The sequence below is a fragment of the Panthera leo genome, chromosome D3 (assembly GCF_018350215.1).
Source record: "Panthera leo isolate Ple1 chromosome D3, P.leo_Ple1_pat1.1, whole genome shotgun sequence".
Lineage (NCBI taxonomy): Eukaryota > Metazoa > Chordata > Mammalia > Carnivora > Felidae > Panthera > Panthera leo.
Window position 1 is genome coordinate 54,719,880 of NC_056690.1, and position 25,124 is coordinate 54,745,003.

At 35.3% G+C, this 25,124-nt stretch overlaps 1 protein-coding gene across 9 annotated transcripts in view; it reads right to left on the reverse strand.

Moving 5' to 3' along the window:
• The window catches only part of CCDC178 (coiled-coil domain containing 178), a 468,894-nt gene that overhangs the window by 157,945 nt on the left and 285,825 nt on the right, over positions 1-25,124 (reverse strand). For all 9 annotated transcript variants that reach the window (XM_042910989.1, XM_042910988.1, XM_042910990.1 and 6 more), the window contains exon 19: positions 13,615-13,764. In XM_042910989.1, the coding sequence (XP_042766923.1) occupies positions 13,615-13,764 (150 nt within the window). The remainder of the gene's footprint in view (positions 1-13,614; positions 13,765-25,124) is intronic.

Below are 25,124 nucleotides of genomic sequence, written 5' to 3' on the forward strand. Positions count from 1 at the left end.
ATGTGTGTATCTTTGGAGACTCAGATTATTTTCAAATAATCCTATTTTCAAATTCCTAGAAGTAGAAACGTTGCCTCAGTAGGTATGCACAAACATTTTGTTACATACCCAACCAGGAACAGTCATCTAGTAATTGAAAAATATTTTCCAGGCACTCTTCTAGGTGCTAGAGTTGTGGTTGTGAATAATATAGTAAGTTCCTTGCCCTTATTAAGCTTATATTCATGAAATAGGTCATAAGTAAATGGACATAGAATAAAGTATCAGAGTGTTAACTGCTATGAAGAAAAGAAAATAGGGTGATATGAGGGTGGGTGGCTGGGGGAAACCTTCAGATTAGGGGCTCTGGAACTTTCAATATGCTTTTAGGGGGGAACTTTCAATATGATATTAAAGGGGAAGAAAGAGCCAAATATAGGAAATTTGGGAGGAAATTTATATCTGGAAGGACTGGAAATTTCAAGGATGCTATACTGAGAATGAGTAGTCAAGGATAAAAAAATAGCATGAGGCTAGAGCAAAATGGGGTTAACTTGTGAGTAACATGACTAGGAAAAGAATGGATTATGCACTCTGGAAGGCTACGACAAGAAATATGGATTCTATTCTGAACATGGTCACTGGATGATTTCAAGTTTGTTTTTTGAGAGAGAGAGCATGTATGTGCGTGTGCATGTGCATGGATGAGCAGGGGAAGGGCAGAGGGAGAGGGAAAAAGAGAATCTTGGGCAGGTTCCATGCTCAGCACAGTGCCCAACCAGGGGAGGGGGGAGGGGGGTCGGTAGGCTGGATCTCACAATTGTGAGATCATGACCTGAACCGAAATCAAGAGTTGGCCACTCAACCAACTGAGCCAACCAGGGGCCCTAAAGATGATTTCAAGTTTTAATTTAATTATGATAAACATATATTAAAGTATACACATGATAAGTAGGTAGTTCAATGAATTACTTACGAACTGAACACATCCCCAGATCAGGAAAGAAAACATTACTATGGTTCCCCAACCCCGCTTTATGTTTTCTTCCAGTCAGTACTTCCCACTAAGGATAAACACTCTCCTGATTTCTATCAGCACAGATTAATTCATCCTGTTTATATAAACAACAACACAAAAACATACAGTATGTACTCTTTGTCTTCTTTTCCTCAAAATAGGGCTTGCGCAATTCATCCATATTTAAGCATCCGTGTAATGAGAGAATGAAGATAAAACAAGTAAATGAATGCTACTACTGAGCACCGGACTACCCTAACATTTGGAAGGTGTACAGAAAGAGTTGCTAATACAGGAGATATAGACTGTCCAGTGAGGTGGGAGAAAAATTAGGAGACCACGGTATCATGACCAAGACTCATTCCAAAATCTTTAACAAAAATGAAGCACTCTATGGTATGTGGAATTAAAAGAGGGTTTCTGAGGTGGTAAGTATTCCAGCATGTTTGTATAATGATGGGAATAGTCCACTGGAGAGGGAAAGCCTGAGGATATAGAAGGACAGGAAAATCGTATGGATGATGGCTATGAGAAGGTAAAAGGGAACAGATTCAGGGCACAAGGAAAGGGCCTTATTTATATTAGGAGCTGAGTAAATAAATATTTATCTAATTACTTTTAATAAGAAGGACACCAACTATGGAGTAAATACAGTTAGGCTGGCGAATTTGGTTATGGACAAATGAAAGTTCTCATCTTTTATGAATGCCTCTTTTCCCACTTCCCCTACCATCAGTGTATAATCAATCTTACTGATTTTCTAAAAACGGGGTTGCAAACTTGTACCTCATTTTAATTTGTATGTATACAATTTTTAGAGAGATAGAAACATTTTTTCCTTTGTTTATTGGCCATCTGGATTTTTTTAAAACCTGCTGTATTTGTTGTTTGTTTGCTCATTTGAAAATACCTTTCTGTTTCTAGCACATAAACAATAATTTGCCTGGATTCAGCATTCTTGGGCGTCATAATCTGTTCTGTAATTTATGTAGATAGTCTTCAGTCTTCTGTCATAAAACATTGAGAATGTTAAGGCTGGCGTTAGTGTGATAATTTCCCTCTGTAGGCACTATGTTTCTTCTAAATGGATCCTTCCCAGAATTTTTTCTTTATCCTTGAAATTTAAAACTTGGTGAGGCATCTCTAGAGCTAAGACCCACAACCAGCTGGCCCCCACACACGCATGCCACACTGCTGTCAGTGCACAGTTCCAACTTCAGGTAGACTGTCCACAGATAACCAAGAGAAAGACCTCTAGTCCTTGCATCGCCAGGTAAGAAAGATCCCATCCAACTTAGGGGATATTGCTTCTAAGAAGTTCAGTCTTCGGGCTGAAAGGGGATAACTGGTAGTCCTTACCTTGGTCCACACACTTCCAATACAGGAAGATATCTGGAGAGGTGGTATTACCATAATTCCTTCTTTTGCTTACCGTCACATTCCAGTGCCCTCTTAGGAATGGGAATTTCCATGTATCAGCACTCAGTATCTTTCTTAATTCTGTTCTAAAACTCTGTTGTGTTTGGGAGAAATTCTATTTGTGAAGTGTGTTTGTCAGCCGCCTCTTTCAGCACTGATTATTATAATATCATTTCCTGGCACCATGGTGCATGTGTGCATGTGTGCATGCGTTTTGTGTGTGTGTGTGTGTGTGTGTGTGTGTGTGTGTGTGTGTGGGCATCTAACCACTCCTGTGGCCAAGTTCCCCAGAATCTCAAGCTTGGTGCCCTATCAACAAATTTTCACAGAAAGCTTTGCTTCCTTCTTTATTCTTTACTACGTGCTGCCTGCTGCTTGCAGCTGCTGCTCTCTCTTCCTGTTTTTTAACATGATAGGTCTGTGTCTTCATCCTAATTTCGATTGCAATCTCTATATGATTAGGTGCATCTGCATTGGCAAATACATGTCCTGCAGTTTGAGGCAACTGGAGAGGAATTTTAAAGTCTGTTTAAATAGAAAAAGAACTTCTCTGCTTGGATCTCTGACCACTGATTAGAAACCTTAATGATCTGCTATTTCCTGTATAAAACATAAAATCTCTCCATCAAAAACTATTTCATTACTAGGCACTGCTTGATCGTACACCCAGTGTCACAGATGTTACAAAGTCCTTATAATTCAAAGACCTTTGCATTTAAAGAGATATAATGAAGCACAGGTTGAATAATGGGTTGATCAGGTAGAGAAAAAGAATATAAGAGAAACTATGGAATAGTAGAAAGTCCATGTGGCTGAGTCCAGCAGACCTGGGTTTCAATCCCAGCACTGTTTCCCACTGACAAGTAGTGTGGCCTTAAATTACAAAGCACCTGTTATGGGTTTTACTGTCCCTCTCCCTCCAAATTCTTATGTTGAAACCCTACCCCCAGGACCTCAGAAAGTGACTGTAATTAGAGATAAGCTCTTTACAGAGATAATTAACTTAAAATGAGGTCACTGGTTTAAGTCACCCAGTCTGTGGTACTTTGTTATACTAGCCCTTAGTTTCGTAAGAAAAAAAATGGGAGTATTTTCACTTGTCTTAAAGAGTTTTTACAAATTAAATAAGAATAATAGCATAATAATGAGAACACTATCTATAACTGACGATGTTATAAGCAGGTGCAGGGTTCAATATTTTACACTTATAAATGCATAGCCTGGTGGCAGCCACATACAAGGTGTGTAATGGAGAATTTATTTTCTCTTATTTACTGCAATGGAGAGATGCTTAAGTGAAAGTATCCTCCAATGGAGAAGGAGAGATGCAAAGATGAAAGAAAGAAAGAAAGAAAGAAAGAAAGAAAGAAAGAAAGAAAGAAAGATAGAAAGAGAAAGGGAGGGAAAGAGAGACAGATAGATAGGAAGGGAAGGACATCTCATAAAAGGTAGAACAAACTAACACATTGTTATGGAAAGAAGAGAAACATATCAGAGGCTCCTTACAGCTGAAGGTAACAGACTCTGAAGTAGTAAGGGACCAGTCAGTACCTAGTTCTCAGTGTGAACAGAGGGGAACATAGTTTTCTTGTAAAGTATTTTTTAGGTGTATTTGGCCAGAACTGTCACATGTCTAAGCTTTCATTTCCATATGATGCTGTAGTTTGCACAGTGTCTATGTTACAATTGTTCTAACAATATTAATAGTAAGAATGGAGAAAGGTTATCATGAAGTCATACATAGTACTGTATTGACTGTTTTTATTTCCTTTTTAGCTTTTTGAGTTACTGACATATTATTGCAGCAAAACATATGTAGGGTCAATTCATGCTGAATAGTTATTAGAAACCATGATAACAAAAGTCATTACACTGCAGTTCAGTTTTGACAGTAAAATTTCTGCAACATTATCACAAATCCTCATGCATTAGTGCAATGATCCTTACTATAGTTTCATATTAGAATCAAAAGATTGCTGTAGCATGCTTGATACAAAAAGTCAAGCAGGCCAAATTCTTTTCTGCTTTTACAGATAACATTTTGCTCTTTTTCTATGTACATCAATGCAGATAGTAGCTTTGTTTTATATACTTTTTTTCAATAACCTATGAGTACATTGCATATCTTCTTTAAAATGAGGGTTTTTTTCTTGAAAGACCACACATTTCTGATTACCAGCACCAAAGGAAATAATTTGAAAATGATTTTATATCTGACATAACTTTACAGAATTTTAAAACTATATTTTTCACTGCATTATTATCTTTCCTCTTTTTAGATAATGTGTTGGCTGTGTGTTCATTTTTTTTTTTTAAATTGGTGATTTACTGTGATGGAACAAGATTTACAAAAGGAATCTGTCATATTTAGGATTACTTTGATAGGAAAGCTATCTGACAAAGGGAAAATGTTTTTAATGCCTATCTGTCCACAATATTTTTCCATACTCATTAATTAACAAACACCTAAAAGGTCAGATTGTACAGATAAATTAAATATATTTTGTGGTAATGTTAATTTCCTCAGGTCCATTTTTTTCCTTTTTTTTTTAATGTTTATTTATTTTGGGGGGGGGAGGGGGGGAAGGGAGAGATAGGGAAGAGAGAGAGGGAGGAGACACTGAATCCGAAGCAGGCTCCAGGCTCTGAGCTGTCAGCAGAGAGTTTGACGCGGGGCTTGAACTCATGAGTCCTGAGATCGTGACCTGAGCCGAAGTCGGACGCCTTAACTGACTGAGCCATCCAGGCGCCCCTCCAGAGGTTCATTTCAAAAAAACAAAAGAAATATAACCTATCAACCAGTGCCCAGTGAATTTATTAAGGAACCTAAAAAAGCTGAATAACTTCTTTCTTAGTTGGAAAATCAGGTATAGGCATAGGCATAGGTATAGGTATAGGTATAGGTATAGGTATAGGTATAGGTATAGGTATAGGTATACGTAGAATACGTAGAATACGTAGAATACGTAAAATATAGGTATACGTAGAATATGGATAAGTAGAACACATTTCACTAGAAACAAAATATGTCCTCTGGAAATGTGGATATAAATAAAATCCTGCTTAGTTGTGTCACATTTGAAGTGATTATAGATTGTGTGGAATTGTTTTACAATTGCAATGTGAAGATGCCAGATCCCATCAAATTAAAATATTGAGGACTGTCATGGTGTATGTTGCTTTTATTATTTTCTTCTCCATCTGTGAACTTTCACAGACTTCTTCACAATGGTTCTAATAACATATTTCCTGTTTGGGTTGTTTCTAGGAAACTTCTGGTTGTTACAGCTATTGTGAATGAGCTCTTTTCATAAATGTATATGTTCTGACGGTGTTTTTTAGTACAAGATTTGGATGTAACTCTGACTAACCCAAGTTGTTGCTAACCTTCTCATATAGGACTTTCTACTCTACAACCCTCTGTCAGTTTTACCTAACCAAGGTGGTGCCTGTCCATTGCTCTATGCCTTTCAGCACCTGCATGCGTTTTTAACTGATTATCATAACGTCACTATACCCTACCTTTCTGTCCTCTCTCTCCTTAATTCACACTATATTCTCAGGTTGCGTAAACTCTTTTTTATCTATCAGAGGCTAGAAGCTCTTCTATAATAGTATAGCTACACCAAGATTTTGTATAAGAGATAAGGGATATATGCTTATCTAAGGAATAATGACAATATCAGAACTCTTATCTTCTACAGAAAGTCGTATCTTTCACAAACATAAATACAGTTTGTGAAAAACTATTGTAGGTGCTTTCCACTTAAAATGTATATTTATGTTCAATACGGTTGCTGAATAAATTAACTAAAATTACACATAAAAGCTTGCAAAGTGCCTCGCGCATAGTAAGTGCTTCACAAATATTAACTATTATGAAATGCTTTTTACAATAATCCTGCTAGGCAGACATTAGTATTTCCATTTTTTTTTTAGAGGCTCAGAGGGATTAAAGAAGTTGCCCATAGATATTCCTTCTTACCTTCAATAAGAGTAAAACTCTGAGAAAAGAACAAATGACCTACAGAAAACATTTAGTATATGAATATGCATTTCTTATATTAATATTCATGTTAATAAATGATTGTAAGATACAGCTCTGTAGACTTGGGGAGAGATGATTACAAGAGCAGTTTTTTTCAAATGTTTATGTCATTGTGATGCATATGTATAGTTCAAAAGTAAAAAAATCATTATACTGATACTCCCACAGAATTGCAAATCAGTTGCAGTTCTAAGTCCTACATTAGACAAGTGTAAGTAGAAAATATACCTATTTATAGGAGGTGCATATAATGAACATTTTACTTATGTTATTGTAATTTTTTAAATGGTCTTTGGGTGATTAAAAACTACTATATCATTTTATAGCTACACTATGACATTTAAAAAAGTCAAGTTCTAAGTCTGTATGGATTCCAAAGAACACAACCTATTTATTAGAAAATATTTCAAGTTTTTCTAGGGCCTTACACATAGCATAAAGAATACTTTATTTACTCCCTCTTACAAGTTATATATAAGCAAAATTTCCTGAATGTATGATTTTATGACATGAAATCTTCTCCAATTCTCTATAGAATAATATTTTGCAAGGCTTAATCTATTAAATATTGTTAGTTGTAAATAGGTTTCCTAAGAAAGGATTCCAGGCACCACAGGAAATTCAGGGTTATTAGAATCAACAGGTTTCTTAAAATGGGATTGTTCAGAATCTTTAATATGCAAATGTGGTTTAAGTGTTTTAAAAGGAGATATAGTATGCAGTGTGCCATATACATATATATGTAAAATATTTTTATGATAAGCATATAATAAATCTATCTCTAGCTCTGTATCTGAAGTTCTTTATGTATATATTAGGGTTTCTTAACCTTAGCTCTATTGGTATTTTAAGCTGAAAAAGGTTTTGGTGTGTGTGTGAAAGATATTAACAGTATCCTTGGCCTCTACTCATTATATACCACAAATACTCCTCCCAACATCCCCAGCTGTGATCATCAAAAATGTCTCCAGCCACTGCCAGATATCCATATATCCTGAGATCACTTTTTTAAGTTTATTTATTTATTTTAAGAGAGAGAGAGAGAGAGAGAACATGAGAGCAGGGGAGAAGGGGAGAGAGAGGGAGAGGGAGAGGGAGAGGGAGGAAGAGGGAGAGAGAGAGAGAGAGAGAGAGAGAGAGAGAGAGAAAATGAGTATCTCATGCAGGCTCCATACTGTCAGTGCAGAGCCTGACACTGGGCTTGAACTCATGGACCCTCAGATCATGACCTGAGCTGAAATCAAGAGTCAGATACTTAACTAACTGAGCCACCCAGGCACCCTGAAATCACTTTTACTACAATAGCAATTTGCTGCAGAGAGGAAATGCTCACACGGAGATGATGAGCATACACAGGGCCTTTCGAGTAGATACAACATCTGAGCATACCACAGTAGCAATAGGAGGTGGCTATGGAATTATTACGGTGATACAATATGTACCGCAGTTAATTTCATGAAGTTATGACTTAATACTGCATCTTGTTTATTGTTTACATTTCTCTTGGCTGCAGATGGTGCCGTGTACGGTTTATAAGTTTGTGTGTGTAAGTTTTGATACAATTTAACATTTTAAAATAGATTAGTGTATATTTTATGGTAGCAAATGATAAAATAGGCTAGTATCTACATGTGGTTCATGCATACATGACATACCTAGCTTTTCTTTAAATTTTTTTGATATTTTTAGGCTACGTGGTTCATCTGTGAGTTTTTTCAAATTGTCACAAATCTCAAAAAATGTTTCCCAATATATATACTGAAAAAGGTCTATGGATAATTAGTCCCGTGAAGTTCAAACCAGTGTTGTTCAACAATCATCTCTATATATGAAAATTCTACCTTGAGTGTCTTTGATATATCAGGGATCCCGTCACATTCTAGAAAATCACTTTTAAGCTTTTGCGAGCATTAAAAACTGCTTGTTGCTGTGCAACTCCACTAGATCACCATCTCAAAATTGCTTGAAGGATACACAAGTCTACAATTCACTCAAAACTGGTGCTAGACTGAAAAGCTGGTTTGATGTAAGCTAAGATGACTTTTCTAAAGTACTGGCCAGAAATAAACATTTAATTTTTGTTGTTTTTCTTACAGAGTTTGGACAACAGAAGGGAGACTCAATGGGATAAAGCAATAGATGACCAACTGTCTACTCCTGTCTCAGGATCACAAAAGCTATTCAGAGATCTCTTGAGAGCTCTTCAGAGAAAGGGGCCAGTAGAAACTTAATACAAGCTTATCAGTGTTTAAGGTACGGCAACTCCTCCGTGTGTGCCTGTGATGAAACTATTTGAGAAATTATGATTTTCTTGGCAAAGGAATGGATTTCCATCTACACTGAAACAAGCACTCAAAACTCACTACTCGAAACCCAATTTTATATATTTTAGTGTTCACAAAATAACATGCAATACAAAATACTTATGAAAAGGAGAACTAAAATAGCTTTCACACTTCCTTAAGAAAATAACTTTGTTTATTGCTAGAATTGACGTTGATTCCTCATCAAATCGATGTAAGGTGAGTATTAGAGGAAACCCATGTTTGAAAACTGAAAGAGGGAAGAGAAAATGTGCTAATGAAATCTAGGGATGATAGAATATTTTTGAGAGTTTAAAATGGAAACTTTGTCCATTGAGACCTAGGGGAAGGAGATTAGACAGGAAAAGTCCATGATTCTTCCACTGGTGGGGTAAAGACAGGATGTTGTTGGGCTCGGATTCTATGCTGTCTTCTAGCAAAAAAAGTCCCTTGGTCTCTGGGGATCACAGCATTCGCATGGTAGCTGAGATGAGGTGGCATATTCCTGTGTCTTTTATTGTATCAAAAGAAAGGATATAAGTACAATGGATGATTAATAATTTATTTTGAATAATTGAATGAATGAATGAATGAATGAATAGTGTTTGAATACTGTGAGACGTAGAAGTGTCCCCTAGAGCTCCAAAGTAGTCCTCTGGTTTATGTCCCTACATGACTCCTTAATAAGGCCAGGTTATTAAAGGTGATTCCAATCTGAGCATATCTATTGTAGTTACTCTTACTACTTTTCAACTACTGGTCCACTCAAACCTTCAAAAAATATCACAGCACATGCTCATTTTACAGCTGGTTGGAGAGAATATTTGAATGTAAGTTAAGACACTGTGTCCTAGGCCAGCTTTTCTTCTAATTAACTGTATATGTGGTAAATCACTGAGCCACTGTGCCCTATGGTTCCTCACTTGTGAAGTAATCTTTTATTTTACTTTCTATTTTTTTTAAATGTTTATTTATTTTTGAAAGAGAGAAGGAGAGAGAGAGCGTGAGCGAGCTCCATGTGAGTGGGGGAGGGGCAAAGAGAGAAAGAGAAAGAGAATTCCAAGCAGGCTTCAGGCACCATCCGTGCACAGAGCCCAATGTAGTGCCGGAACTCACGAACCACGAGATCATGACTTGAGCTGAAGTCAGACACTTAACCCATTGAGCCACTCAGGAGCCACTATTTTTTATTTTTTTATTGTGTGGCGCCCCTGTGTTTTATTTTTTACTTTTTAGTGTGTATGTGTGTGTGTGTGTGTGAAATTATCTTTTAAACAATTGGGTAACATTTGTAAAGGCATATCCAGTTCAAAATTTTTACAATTTTAGAATTGCAAAAATTATCGATAATCCCTGTGAAAATTAAATAATTTATAATAAATAAGTAGTTTTTTTCCTCCATGAGAAAATCATCGTTGAAAACACAGCTTCAATGAGATAAAATTACAAAAACAATTACTGAATCAAATAATCTGTTTCAGATGGACACTAGTGGCATAATGCATGACCGATGTGGCTTTTTTTTTTTTTTTTTTTTTTTTTTTTCCGATGTGGCTTTTACATGCTTTATAGAGCCTGATGAGACATATGTAGGATTGTTTAATAATGACACATTACAGAGGTATGCCACAGTTATGAAATGGGTTGGATTTCTGAAAATCCTGTTTGATTCCTATCTCAGTTAGTTCCTTTCACTCAGGTGACGCTGTGACACACTCAATCTCAGCCCTTATCTTAAACTGGAGATGACTATAACACCAATAATGACAAAAACGTTAGAGGATTACTGATGGACATTACAGAGACAATGTGTGCAAACTGGATGGTACGGATACCAAGTCCCTCTAAGTGCCAGTTACGTGCCGACTGATTCTCTAATGATTTGTATTCCCTTAGTCTGAAAGTCCTGAGAACTGGAGCAGGCAAAGGTGAGGCTTCACAAGTGGTTCACAAAAGAATTAAAAATATTTTTTAACCAGTTTTGAAAGGGATCGTGTTCTCAGCCAACAGAACACATCAACATTGGCTTGCTTGCTTTTAGCTTACCTTTCTTGGCAGACTTGAAGAATTGGAGATGGCAATGAAAACAAACGTGATTTTACCAATCTATTCATGGGTTTAAATATTTTGAAATAGTTTGAAAATATTTTTGAAATCTTTTAATGAAAATGATGAACATGTCTATTTTTACACAGAAGTGCAACCTGTTTTTCAGATATTTTTCTTTTATTCCCCTTTAGTGTTATTTTAAATTTTGAGATCTTTAGATTGGATTCTATTCTATCGTTACCCATGAACAGGGAAGATTAGAATTTTGCACATTTTTGTTTGTTTCTGATTTTTAAAGGGAGAAATATTCATCACTGCAAAATTTTAAAGTACAGGAAAGTATCAAGAAGCATGCACAAAGGAAGCAGACCTAATTTTATCACCAAGAGTAACACTAGAACATTCTAACACTTGAAGGTTGGAAATAAAATTGTGTTAAGGAAGGGGACATCATTCTTTTTTGTATTTAATTTGTTTTGCTTCTCCATTAAGCTTCGCTACTTATAGCCTAAAAATACAAAGTATGAAAATGTATAATTTGTGTAGAGAGAATAATACTCCTTAAGAAGCACAAGCATCAAAATACAATTTACCATGCCAAAAGGAATATATGTCTAGAAGCCATAAAGTTATTCTAAAAACAGGAAAATAATACACAAAATTCCTTAAAGTGAGATCCATTTTATATGACAAGAAAATTCAACAAGGGAATGAGAGGCTGAATGGTTTTTTTTGCATACCCAAAACTAAACTGGTCAAAGGACTAAAACCTATAATATATATATGCAGGAAATGCTGCAATATCAAAGAAGGGAACTAAAATATTAAGGGTTTTTTTTTTCAGTTTTGATGGCCAAATTCCATCCCGTAAGCAGTGCATTAGACGCTAATGACATACGATTTCTCACTGACAGATTTAACAGCATCAATAAGGCCTCTCTGTCCATTGCAGCAAATTGATCCTACATGACACTGACAAGGGCAGCCTGCACTTAATGACCTCCATCGCTGAAGGATGGAAATGAAAAATGATTGGAAGTACAAATAAATCTTTGAAAGTTTCCCTGAAACAGGTGTGCTAAAAGTGATTCGTTTGAGGGATCATCACAAATATAAACTCAATCTCCTAGCATACCTCACTGTCTGTTCACACCAGGGTCTCACTCCTTGGATCTTGAATCACAATTTGCTTTAATTCCAACATCAAGACGATTTTATTCTTACTATGGAAGTAGTGTGTTAGGGACTCTCTTAAAGGCCTGGTTTCTTCACTATTTATGCAGTATCTATTGGTCATTTTCCACCAAAGGATTCTAAATAAACTGATAACAAGTATACATAAAATTTATTTTTGTTTCCCTTCTGGTTAGAAAAGGAAAAGGAAATACAGTATATCCATCGATTATTTTCTCCTCCTCAATTATCAGGAACAAATAGAACATGTTTAGCCTCAATAACAACATCAAATGCATGAAGTGATTGGACAAATGTCCCATTAAAGTCCTTTCTTTCAATCCGGCACATGGTTTGAGGACACCAAGCTTTTGGCATATAGTTGTACTATCGATTTGTTCACAAACACATTTATTTCTTAATCTGCCTTCATCGTGCTACTAATTTTTAAGAGAAAAATACACACACACACACACACACTCTCTCTCTCTCTCTCTCTCTCTCTCTCTCTCTCAATATATTCAGAAGCTTTAACTCTCAGGAGAGCAGATAGATGGCAAACATAAGCAGCATACCAGATGAATGCAATAGTTACTTATAGTTGCATAGTATCTCTTTATTTTCAAAAATAACTATGGATGTCTCCTTCTTATTACTTATCAGTTTTCCTCTGAGGTAAATCTTATTTCACAGACAAGAAAACCGAGTACAGAAAGGATACATAACTTGCCAAGATCACTGAGCTAGTAACTGGTAGAGATGCACTCAAATCCTGGCCTCTGTCTTTCCAATATTTCACCATACGGAGGGATAAATACAGCACTGGAATTTTAAACTACTAATTTACAGTAGAGTAATATGGGTGATGACTGTACGAGAAAGGATTCATTAGCAGCCTACCGGTTCTTATGACTAGGTGAATTGTTAAAAAAACAAGCATACCTCCAAATTTTGAAATTTAAATTCTGGGAAGATACAGAAATTCAAAGGGAAATAATTGTTTTTGTCAATGAGTATCTGGAGAAGAATACAGAGGAAGTGGCTGTATCTTAACACTCGAAGTGGAGCTTTTTCTTTCCTCTTCCATTTGCGGTGTATTGTGTACTTTACTTTTCTATTTTTATTATTACAGAATCTTTTACAAAATATGTGAGAATTTCTAGTGATTTCCATTAAACACAGAGGGTCATATACTCTCTAAGTTTATAATTAATACCCCTATTTATTAAGAAAATAGAAACAAACATTTGGAGCCCGTACATCATGAAGAGGATTTTGAGGCATATCGTGGAAACTTACCTATAGATAGAATTGAAATTTGAAATCTATGATAATATATTTAAATCTTTAACTACAAAAACTTGGTATTCCAGATCATAATAGAACAAATTAGTATAAAATGGTGGATTAGAAACTAAGTTTTTTCATTTCTCAAATATCCATTCAAAATTTCATTTCAAAGGTTGATAAAAATATTCACCAAAAATTTACAAGGAGGGAATATGCCATTTGGTGGCATACAAAGGACCACTGTCGGTCATATAAAAGCCCATGACTGACCGCTTGTCTTTCTGCAGCACGCATGTCAAATAAATCATTATTAGGAAAAAAATATGAAAACCTACCTGTTTCTTAGCTTGAATTGAAGCATCAAGTGATAACTGTCTATCATATAGATTGAAATAATTGTCCTTTTCTGTTAAGAAAGTAGTCTGTAATTCCTGATATTCTTGAGCTAAACGCAAATTTTCTTCGAGTGAATCATCTTGTATTTTCTAGAAGATAAATAAATATATATATTTAATTAAAGTCCTTTCAATTTCCTTGAATTTTTTCAACATCATTTGAATCATCTACAAAGATTATATTATATATTGTAGAAAAATATTAAAGTTAAAAAGGTGCTTCCTCTGATACCGACATCCTCCTTGGACTTAATAATTTTCTTTCTAGACGTACCTGGTTTCTTTCTTTCTTTCTTTTTTTTTTTTGAACACTGATTTACCAGAGTCTGTCTGATTTTTGTTCTCCCTCTTTCCCACACTTCCCTCCATAATGCCTTGGGAAGGATCAGTCCTGAGATGCTCTTCCCGGCTTCCTAGAGGTTTTCTTCCAGTTTCCTACCCCCTTTCCCTTTCCCCAGTGCTCAAATAGGTAGAACACCCTTGGAAGCTTAGAATCCCATTTTCAAGAGGTTCAGAGTGGTGGCACTCACTGAAAATAGAGAATTAAAGAGTGAAGACAAAGACAAGGAACTCAATATTTAGAAGCACCATGAGAGAGCCATTATTTGCTCCTAGTATACTTTAGCTATTTTAAAGGCTAAATCTGTGAGCACCTGAGGACCTTATAGTATCCCCTCATGACTAAAGAAATATATGTTAAATCTAATACAAACCCCTTAGAATATAACTTTGGTAATATTACCAATTGGCAAACTAGGAGCTACCTATCATTTTAAATGAGATGTATGAATTCAAGTTCAGTTGTTGATTCTTTTTACATTTCTAGCACATATAATTTTCTCTGGTGCTTCAAAAGATGTGGAATTTATCAACAGCCTTAAATATTTTCAAACTTGTTAGTCTAGTAATTCATTTTATGTATATTTATTTAAGCAAAAGCCTTATTCATTACAACAATTTTTACAGTAGCAAAAAGTTTCAAAACACATAAATGTAGATTAATCATGATGATGATAATGATGATTAAATAACTAGATACAAAAACAACCATTGTGAAGCCATTAAAAATGTTTCTTTGGGAAAACTGCCATCACATCAAACCTTTAGTATAAGTTGTTAAAAAATATACTGCGGTATGAGAATGTGCATAGATGAAATGTAATTCAGCAGAAAATTGCCTGTACAAATATTTCTGTATTTGCACAGCTAAAGATTTATTAAGGTCAACAAACATATTTCTCATGAAAGCCTTGTATCCATATTGATCTCTAATGATGAATAGTATGCCACAGCTGTTCTTCAAAAAGCCAAAATGATGAACTGAGAACCATTTTAAATGTCCTTGTCCTAATTCTGGCACAGCAATTTCAAACTTTAGACACATTTATCTAATAAACTTATCTGAAATCACATAGAATTATCTTTTGGTAGGAGGACCAAGTATCCAGGAATCTTTTACTTTGATGGGGATGCTTTTGGGAAAAAAATGGTTACAGTTCTTTCTGATATGGTAACAACTTATTAAAATGTAAGCCTCAAGTGATGACGATGGATCATTGATCAATATTCTACTGAAAGTGGGACGACGAATCATGTTGAGTGTTTTTGTTTATTCGGTTTAGCATAAACACAACCCTGATATCTGAAGTATTCTACTTCTCAATTACATTTCTTTCAAGCCCTAGATAGCTCCTATAAATAAACCTTGCATTAGAGAGGAGTGCTACAAAAGTTGTGGGATTTGCACTGAACGTATTAAATGGCACTTTATTGAGGATATATTTGGTACTTCATGCTTTGCTAACTGTGTAATATGCAGTTTACTTTCAATTTCTGTATGATACCAGTTCTTAATGCTTTGTATGCCTTAATTAGATACCAATAAATCAAATTGTACAGTTACGTCGATGAATCTTCAAAAAATTGTTACATCAGTCATGATATTTTACATGATCATTTCTCAGTAATGAATTTACAGAAGTATTTGCCAATATACTACCTATTCCTGATGATCAGTGACCTTCACATGTGCAATGAAGTTTCAGGTGTTTAAAAATTTTAAATAATGATATTCTACTGACACTTTTTGAAAATGTTTTTTTTTTTTGTTCCACCTTACAACTGTGGGTCCACCTTACAACTTTGACTTGTTTAATTTTAACCAATATTATCACTACATGTGAATGAAACAAAGAGGAAATGATACCAGTGGACATATGTCCAAGGGAAATAATGAACCACTACTGGCATTGAAAAGCTTATAATTGGTTAGCGGTAGAAGATATTTAATAAGGGCACAAAAGTTGGGGGTCAGCAATATAATAAAAAGTGAGAAGAAAGCAGAAACTAATAAGAGAAGTAAGATGACTCACATACTTTTAAATTCAAATCCAGCTGAATCTTACCTATAGAATCTTTCTACTTAAGGTCTTGGCTAAATGTGAACTTGACAAACAATTTGTTCCTAAAGCCATTAAAGAAAAACGTGATTACAATTGGTGCATGTTAAAATAATTGTGCTCTGAGTTTATAGTGTTACTTCATTCATTCATTCATTCATTCATTCATTCATTTTCATTAATTACCTATTCAAAACTTCGAATTTAATTACTACTATATGATAAGTTCTGGGATATAATGGTGAACCATAAGAATTTGTGGTCTTGTGTGAAGGATTTATACTACAAATCACACAAATATATAATTAGAACACAGAACTTGTATTACTTGGTACGCTGCTTGAGAGGTGAAGATTTGAAAGAAGTCTATAAAGAGCACTCACACAACATTTTTTGTAATGAACATTATTCTAAGGACACACTACATTGTCCAGCCTCAGCAAGAGTTTTTTCTCTGGGTCCATCATTGATGTTCACAAGGTATGTGAACCCTTTGAGACTGTACACAGCGTTTTTCTGGGATTACCTAATTAGACCATGATTCCCAAAGTATTGAGAAACCATAGTTTCTGTCACCAAAAATGCTGAATATTGAAGGAGATTGAGACCCCAAGGTATGCAAATAGTAGTTCTCCATATTCTTTTTCACTTGAACTTTCTTATTCGTTAAGACATGGATTTCATATTCGACATTTGCTCCATTTTCTCCATTTTTAGTTTATTTTTCTCACTCTTCCCCTTCTCTTTCCCTCTCATAGTAGGCAACTAAGGAATAGGGAATTATAATTAGAGAACTGAGTTCTCTTTGCAGAAAACTATAGATCATCTATTTTAATGTTTCACCCTGTGATACAAAGACAATAACTTAGAAATAGGGCTGAACTTGAATGTTAATTTATAAATTCCACACACAATGGAAAGAACTGAGACAATAGCAATTGTCTCAGTTGTTACATTATTATCCTCATTTTACAGACAGGAAAACAAAGGCAAGAAAAGTCAGGTAGTGCAAATTGTATTTTCCCAAAAAAGGCCACAGAAATATTTCATTCTCACAAGTTGTTCCAGAACCCTGTTACTTCCTATCAAGAAGCATAGTCTATTTATCTTTCCCTTGAACCTGGCTAGACTTGTGTTTTCACCAGCCGATAAAGTATGGTGGAAAGGATGCTATGTGACTTTCCAGGCTAGTTCATTAAAAAAGCTAGTTTTAAAGAGGCCAGTTTATTTCAAACACACACACACACACACACACACACACAGATACAGACACACACACACACACACACACACACACACACACACACACAGCTTCTGCCTGGACCTCTGGACCTCTTCTGGGGGACATTCATCCCTGGAACCAGACACCATATTGTAAGGAATTGAGACCACATGGAGAAATATGTGTAGGTGTTCCAGCAAACAACACTAGCTCAGGTGTCAGAAAACAGTGTCCATCATTAGTAAATGAGTCATTTGAAGATGATTCCAATTCTAGTTTCTAAGTCATCCAGCTGCTAGTTCAGAAAGTGAGACATGAGACAAGCAGGCTCTGCTATGTCCTGTCCAAATTTCTGACACACAGAATTGTGAGCCATCACGTTTGGGGGTATCTGTTATGCAACCATGGCAACTGAAACATCAGGTATCTTGTGCAAGATTTCACACATAGTAAGTGGAGGACTTGGGTTTTGTATCCAGGCAGACTGGCTCCAGATTCCATACTCTTCACCATCCAATATATTTCCTTTGTAAACATGAGCCAGCACTCAACACTATTCAGTGCTGTCTTTATAAAAGCTAATGATGTTAAAGAATCAAAACAAGTAACAGAATCACCTTGTTCTAAGCCTACTTCCACCGAGTAACTGTCTTTTTATAATCTAACTAACACATAGCTTGTTGACATAGATAAAATGGACTGCTGAAGGAAATTAGAACTTGGTCTCCTTGGAAGGTACCTTTTATTGTAATATGGGTGTGTGGGTTACATATCATCAGCCTCTTGTCTTTCGTTTTTTTGCTTTTGTTTTTGTTTTTCATTTACCCACATGATTCCATATTCCAGGATTTGATTAGACCTGATGCATCCACTGACAAGACCAAAAGCCCAAGTGCACAGACTTTTACAGCTGAGGCCGGCACAATTCTGGATTATGGTTGATGTAGCAGAGTAATGCTGCATTGAGTCCTATGGAGGTCCTGCCATATACACTTATCCTAGAGAAAGTCTAAATACATTTGAGTTTTTTTAAAAAAATTAAGATGGATTAATCACAAAAGAGATTATACAAGTTGTATTATAATGCAAGTTATATTATAAGAAAGAAACTTGATCCAAATATTCTAGAAAGATGGTTATGGTTTAAGGTACTTGCACTGTACATGTATGTGTAAAAGACCTACATAGCTATTTACAAACACTTTAATGTTATTAAAAAAGTCCTAGTGTCTATATCTACATTTATAGTAATGTGTAGTTTATACCCTCAGTTACTCTTAATATGGGCATTTGTATCCAGTTTGTCAGGCAGAGGGGCTAAATCCTTCTTTCAATCATGTATTGTAAGAGAGTTGTCATCTTTTGACCCAGGTCTAATTCTAAATGTCCCATCCTGATATGATTATGTGTGGCTACCTCCAATGATCTTTTCCGATGATCTGTCTGTCATCTCCTGATTCTTGGCTATTAATAGCTTACTCCTTGCTTTTTCGCAGCCTGCTGGGGCTTTGCTGACTGTTAGTGCCAGGAGTATCCATATTGGCACACAGATTGTATCATACTCGCTGTGGTCTCATGGCTGGAAAGGATCGATTTCCTGCCAGAACCACCAGAAAACACAAGTTGTATTGTGGTATTTATTGATCAATTTACTGCAGAGTGTCCTCATGCTTAGCTTTTCATTCATTTACTTATTTGTTCATTCAATCATTTGTTTAGCAAACCCTTAGTAAGTTTATTCTCTGGATCCAGCTTCACAGCTACCCCAAGGATTAATGAGAATAGAATGTGACCCCTTTTCACCAGGGATTAGAGGGTAGAGTCAGAGGAGGCAAAAGGGTAAACACATCTATCGGAAGTGTTTCTTGGAGTACCTGGCATTGATTCTACCAGGTGGAATTCATTCCACTAGATGGGGGAGTAGGCCAGAAAAGACTTCACAGGAAAAATAATCAGTGATCTGAGTCTTAGAGCAGTCTTTTATTTGCAGGGATCAAAACTTTTCCTGCTACATGAGGTCAATATATATTTGAGCAAAGTTGGGTGAGTCAGTCCAGAGGAATGGTTTTATAGTCCCTTTAGGTCTATTAGATTGTTGTTACCTATGACTTGTGAGTAAGGCTTTCATAGATTGTGTTAAATGTTCTGTTATCTCTAGGCTTTAACATATTACTATGCAAACAATGAAATATACCTGTATATTTAGAATCCCACCGATGCAGAGCATCATAAATAATGCTCCGTTCCAAGCACCAACGTTTCAGTAGCATATGACCTTGCACATATGCTCTTGCACAAAACTATTGACAGCGTACTATTAAATCCCCACACATGCCTTTGGCACATATCTGCCAGTTTAGGGCACTGGATTGGTAGTTTTTCATGCAGTGACACTTTGATATTATTAAATTAGGCAGTAGAACTGATACTGATTCATGGAATGTGCAGGGGATGGACTTTAGAATAAAGGAGATCTAGAGGCTTGAAGTCTCTTTGTGAACACTGTCACTTCAAAAGCATTCCCTTCGATTCATGGGAATTAACGTGGTGAACATAAATGCTGAAAATACATGCCGATTCTGTTACAATATAACAGACGTGGAGAAAGCATATACTCTATTAGTTACATCACCTACTATGTGCATAGAAGCATTATTGTATTGCTGTTCCCTTAAAATCTATACACCAATTACTACAGAAAATGAGAGTTCTCCCCAGTGTTTCCAAGAAGCAAGTCTGTAAGAATGATATGTGTCGATACCCTGAAGCCTCAAAGGAGCAAATAACTGTTTTAACTCTCCCAGGACCCACTTCCTTGTCTGTGCTGCCATGGAAACCAGTCTCTTGTCCAACAGGAGTTCTCTGATAATTAGTCTTGAAAATTCTTGATTTTTAAATGAACAAATCAGTCCTCTGCATCAAGGTTGTTACATGCCTCAAACTGTACACATTATCCTGTTTGACAAAATACTCTCTATTCACTAATTTATTCAGAAATGCTTACCAAGCAACTGGTATATGCACTATGCGGGACACTATGAGAGGTCAAATAGCACCTGCCTCTGACAGAGTCCAGGGGAATACTTTTTTAGCCACCCCACCTTACTACCCACATATATGACTACATATAAGATTCCTTATCTTAGCTTCTTGATGGGGTTACAAATGTAGCTACTGTTGATTTACTCTAAGTTTAACAATGGATACTATAACATTGCCTCTTAGAATTCAGAAGTATCCATTGAGTGTCTATTAATACTCTGTATTAACCCTGTTTGTTCCTTATTATTTTTAGATGCTATTCATTATACACATTTGATGCAGAATTATTGATAATAGCCTGAAAAAAATACACAATTTCAGGGCTGAAGAAACTTGCAATCAGATAAGGGAATTGAGGCATTCACAAAGCTAACTACATCAGAATACATTATACATGAAGAAGGATAAAAGACATATCCAAATAATGATAGTAGTTCTATGAGAGATCAGTTCCAGTGAAAGTCATGAGCAAAGTTCCAAGGAAGAGTCATTTTTTTAACAGATTCTGAAAATATTTCATATACAGGGCCCTGTATGTATTTTCAGCAGAGAAAACTCTGTCCTAGAAACACAAATGCTCATTAAATATTAAAAGCCCATGATTAATGTGAGTGTATGTTAAAAAAAGGAACATTTACCTCCATGTTGACTGTAGCGTTTCTCCTATAACTACTCAGTGTCTTTAAGAATGCTATACAAATGCCACTTACATTTGTTAGTGAATTTCTAATCTGACCAGCTGTCTTCCATGTAATCGTATGCCCCTCAAGTATCTAATATAACTGAGTAAAAAAAAAATATGTAATAAGAAAAAGACTAGATAGATGATAGGTATTAAGGAGTACACATGTTATGATGAGCACTGGGTGTTATATATAAGTGATGAATCACTGAATTTTACTCCTGAAACCAATATTGCACTGTATGTTAACTAACTAGAATTTAAATAAAAATTAAAGAAAAGAAAAGAAAAAGAGTAAAAGTTGGTGTCACATAATCTACATACCCCAATGAATTTTTCCAAGTTAAAATACATGATTTAAATAATTACACTACATATACGTCCTCTGTAACTGATAATCCACAGTAATAATAATTCCTGTAAGTCTATTTATAACTTATTAAATAAACTTGAAATTTTAACCTTGAATATATACTTGAGTTTAACGTGTCCTCTAATATTAAGATTGTTAAACAGAAACATATTTGCATAAAACTTCCTTGTTAAATATTTCTATGCATTTTCATAAATTAATTTCATAATTTATATTTCAATTTGTCACTATTTAAAAATATATAAAGTCTGCTACTCTTGTCACCATATCATGTGAAGGACTGAACAATTTCCTCTTCATATGCACCTACTGATTTGAATAGTTTAAGATTTAGAAAGGTTTCCTATTTACTCACATTTTAATGATATACATTTCTACTTCACTGGTGGAAAAGGCTGATCAGTCACAGAAAGGTCAGTTAACACTAAATAGACCCTTTCTTTATGTAATTACAAAGAATAATATCTTTGTGCTGATGGCATTGCACATGGAGTGGGTGATGCAGAGAATTAATGTGCTGCCTTGTTGGCCCATGGGATAGAGATTCCAATACAATAACCACAACTTATTCTAATTATGCAGCTTTTAAAAGGTCATCAGCAAAAAGAGTTAAGGAATTATCAACTAACTTTATCATAAAGTAATAATGCACTACATAAATGCAGAAACTGTAAGAGCAGTATCTAGACATTTTATTACAAATGAAAGACTGATCTAAGACGTTCAAATACGTACGTTATAGCATAAATGAAGTAAACTCATTAAAAATGAAAATATCTGATATTTTATAACCTCCTATTGATATCATCAAGTAACCTGATCTCACCTTATGTTTGTAGAAAACATTTAATTTTGAAAATGTTTATGCCAATGTCATTGTCACATCCATGCTATACCAGGATTTGAATATTTCTTTTAAAAATCGATTTATTATCAAATAATGCATGCTGATTAAATTACATACAAATAATAGAGAGATACATGAAGTAGAAAATCAAAGCCCCTCTTCACAACTACAGCCATTTTTATACTGCAAACAGACAGTATTAACAATGCGTTGCAAGTCTTTAAAGAACAAAAACTTTTAAAACATGCTTACATTGTCAATGAGGAAATGGGGGCTAGGAAAATCAATTTCTTATTTGAGGTCACACAGGAAGAGAACAGCATTAAGGCTAGAAGAAAATCTGATTTCAGCCTAATACCTTTTCTGGGACTGCATCACTTCCTAGTCTTGAATGTGAATTATAGGGCCTTTAAGATTCCAGATTGACATGTGTGAATGCTCTAATTTTGAAATATAGAAATATATTTCAGCTCTATAGAAATATAGAAGTATTTCAAAAATAAACTGGATGCTCACAGAGAAAAGAGTTTTGGAAATTAAAAATATATATACATATGCTTCAGTGTCTCAGTGTCTTTTCCTTGGGAACGTGGGGACAGAAAACATTAGGCCCATTTTCAGAGGTGCCAAGTATGAAAAGTACAATAAATCATTAGCACTCTAGTAAAATATCTTTATGGATAGAATTATTACTAATGCTTTTTCTCTTTTACTTCTCTCAGTTAGATATTCAATTAGATATTCCCCTTACTGATAAATAAAAGATCATGAGCATCTCTAATCACCCGATGTTGTTATTCATATTAGGGCACTGTCCAAACCTTAGTGATGTATCTCAAGTAGAAATAAGATTAATTTTTTAAATGTTTATTTATTTTTGAGAGAGAGACAGAGAGGGCAGGGGAGGGGCAGGGAGAGAGGGAGACACAGAATCTGAAGTAGGCTCCAGGCTCTGAGCTGTCATTACAGAGCCCAATGTGGGGCTCGAACCCATGAACTGTGAGATCATGACCTGAGCCAAAGTGAGATGCTCAACTGACTGAGCCACCCAGGTACCCCTCAGGTAGAAATAAGATTAAAGGCAATTTTCTATAGATACTCATCTTGAGACACATCACATCTACTCCCCCAAATAACTTAATCCCAGTATGGAAAAAAATCACTTTCTAAAACAGGTCTCAGCAAACTACGGCTCTCCAGCCAAACCTAGCCCACTGCCCGTGTTTGTAAATCAATGTTAGTGGAACACTACCACTTCATTCACTTACATACTGTCTATGATTGCTTTTGTTCTGTGGTGGAAGAATAGAGTAATTGCAACAGAGACTGAGTGGACTGCAAAGCCTAAAATATTCACTATCTTTTCCCTTATACAAAAAGTTTATTGACCCTGGCTCTGACCCTTAAGTAATATACTCGTATCATGCAAAACAAAGTTTCAATTTAGATCTCTCATTCAAGATCTATTTTGGCTGTACATATACCTGCCCAAAGAGAAAGACTGCTGAAAAGCATTTGCTCTATATTTTTCCAACAGAGGTACATACTAAGGAGACATAGCCCATTAATAATTCAAAAATGTCTCCAAGTCCTTTAAAATAATGACATGCTTGTGAGCTTTTAAAGTGCTCTCAAAATGGACACAATAACTTTGCACAGAGTTGTCAGAGCTGTTAAGATACCATAAATAATGCCCGAATGTATCTACTCCACACCTTCTTCAATTAAATGTGGTTCGTGTAGGTCCTGAATTATAGGAAGCTAGAGTCTGTTCATTTTTCTATTGCAATTTCTGATTTGGGGGTCTATAATTAACGTTATGTTGGTAAGTTAAAGTTTAATTTTGCAGGTGACATAGATGTCCATTCATTTGCAGAATGGCTAAGTAAAATGTGGTGGTCACCTACCATGAAAGACCATAAAGTGGTAAGAAGAGATGCACTAGCTATATATTATAGCAACACAGAATGATTTTAAAATATACTATTGATTGGACAAGATAGAAACAGATTGATAAATATTGCATAATTCAGCACATGAAGAAAAGTACCAATGAGACTTGGAAAGATACAATAACTAGGAATTAAAGGTATGGGGAGGCAAACTAAATTCAAATGGGAAGATATGTAGATTCCATATAGTCATCAATGATAAAGTTCTCTCTTAAAATGATTAAATGGATGGGTTCCTAGATCTTACACATTTTCCAGGGTTTTAATGAAAACCCTTGAAATAAGTCAAACATCAAACAACTGTAGAGGAACATCTCTATAACATTAGGTCCCCCATGGCCACAACCCTAAGATTTATTCTGCATATCAACAAGGCATGGTGGGGCAAATGAGAGCCTAAAGAAATCTGTCATTATAATTATTTACTAAATTCATGGTTATTTCCCTCTATGTCTTATTGTCTCTTCTCATCTTTGCTCTTCTTCAACTTACTTCTTTTTTTCCCTCTTCTCTTTTCTTCCTTTTGCTTCATCCTTGTTATGTTTGTCAAACATGAGTTCATTCAACTAAACTCCCCTTATTATCATGGTTCTCCTGATGATACTAACTTCCCTTCCCATCATTTCTCAAACTATTGTTCTTTCCAAGTCACCTTTTCCTACATTATGGCATAGAAATAGAAGTGTCTCAAAGAATGAAAAACATTTTGGATATAATGAGTGGTCCATGTATTTTTCCTCACAGTATAGGTCACTTCATGGAAATCCAATACCATGAAAGAAGGATGAGATGTATATTGCACAATTCACTTGATGGCTACCTTCTTTTTGATGTTGGCCAGATACTAATTTGGATAGTGGTGGTAAAAAAAAAATGAATGAAACTGAAAATGTTTGGTCTATCTGGTCAGGCTGATTAGAGACATTTTATGTT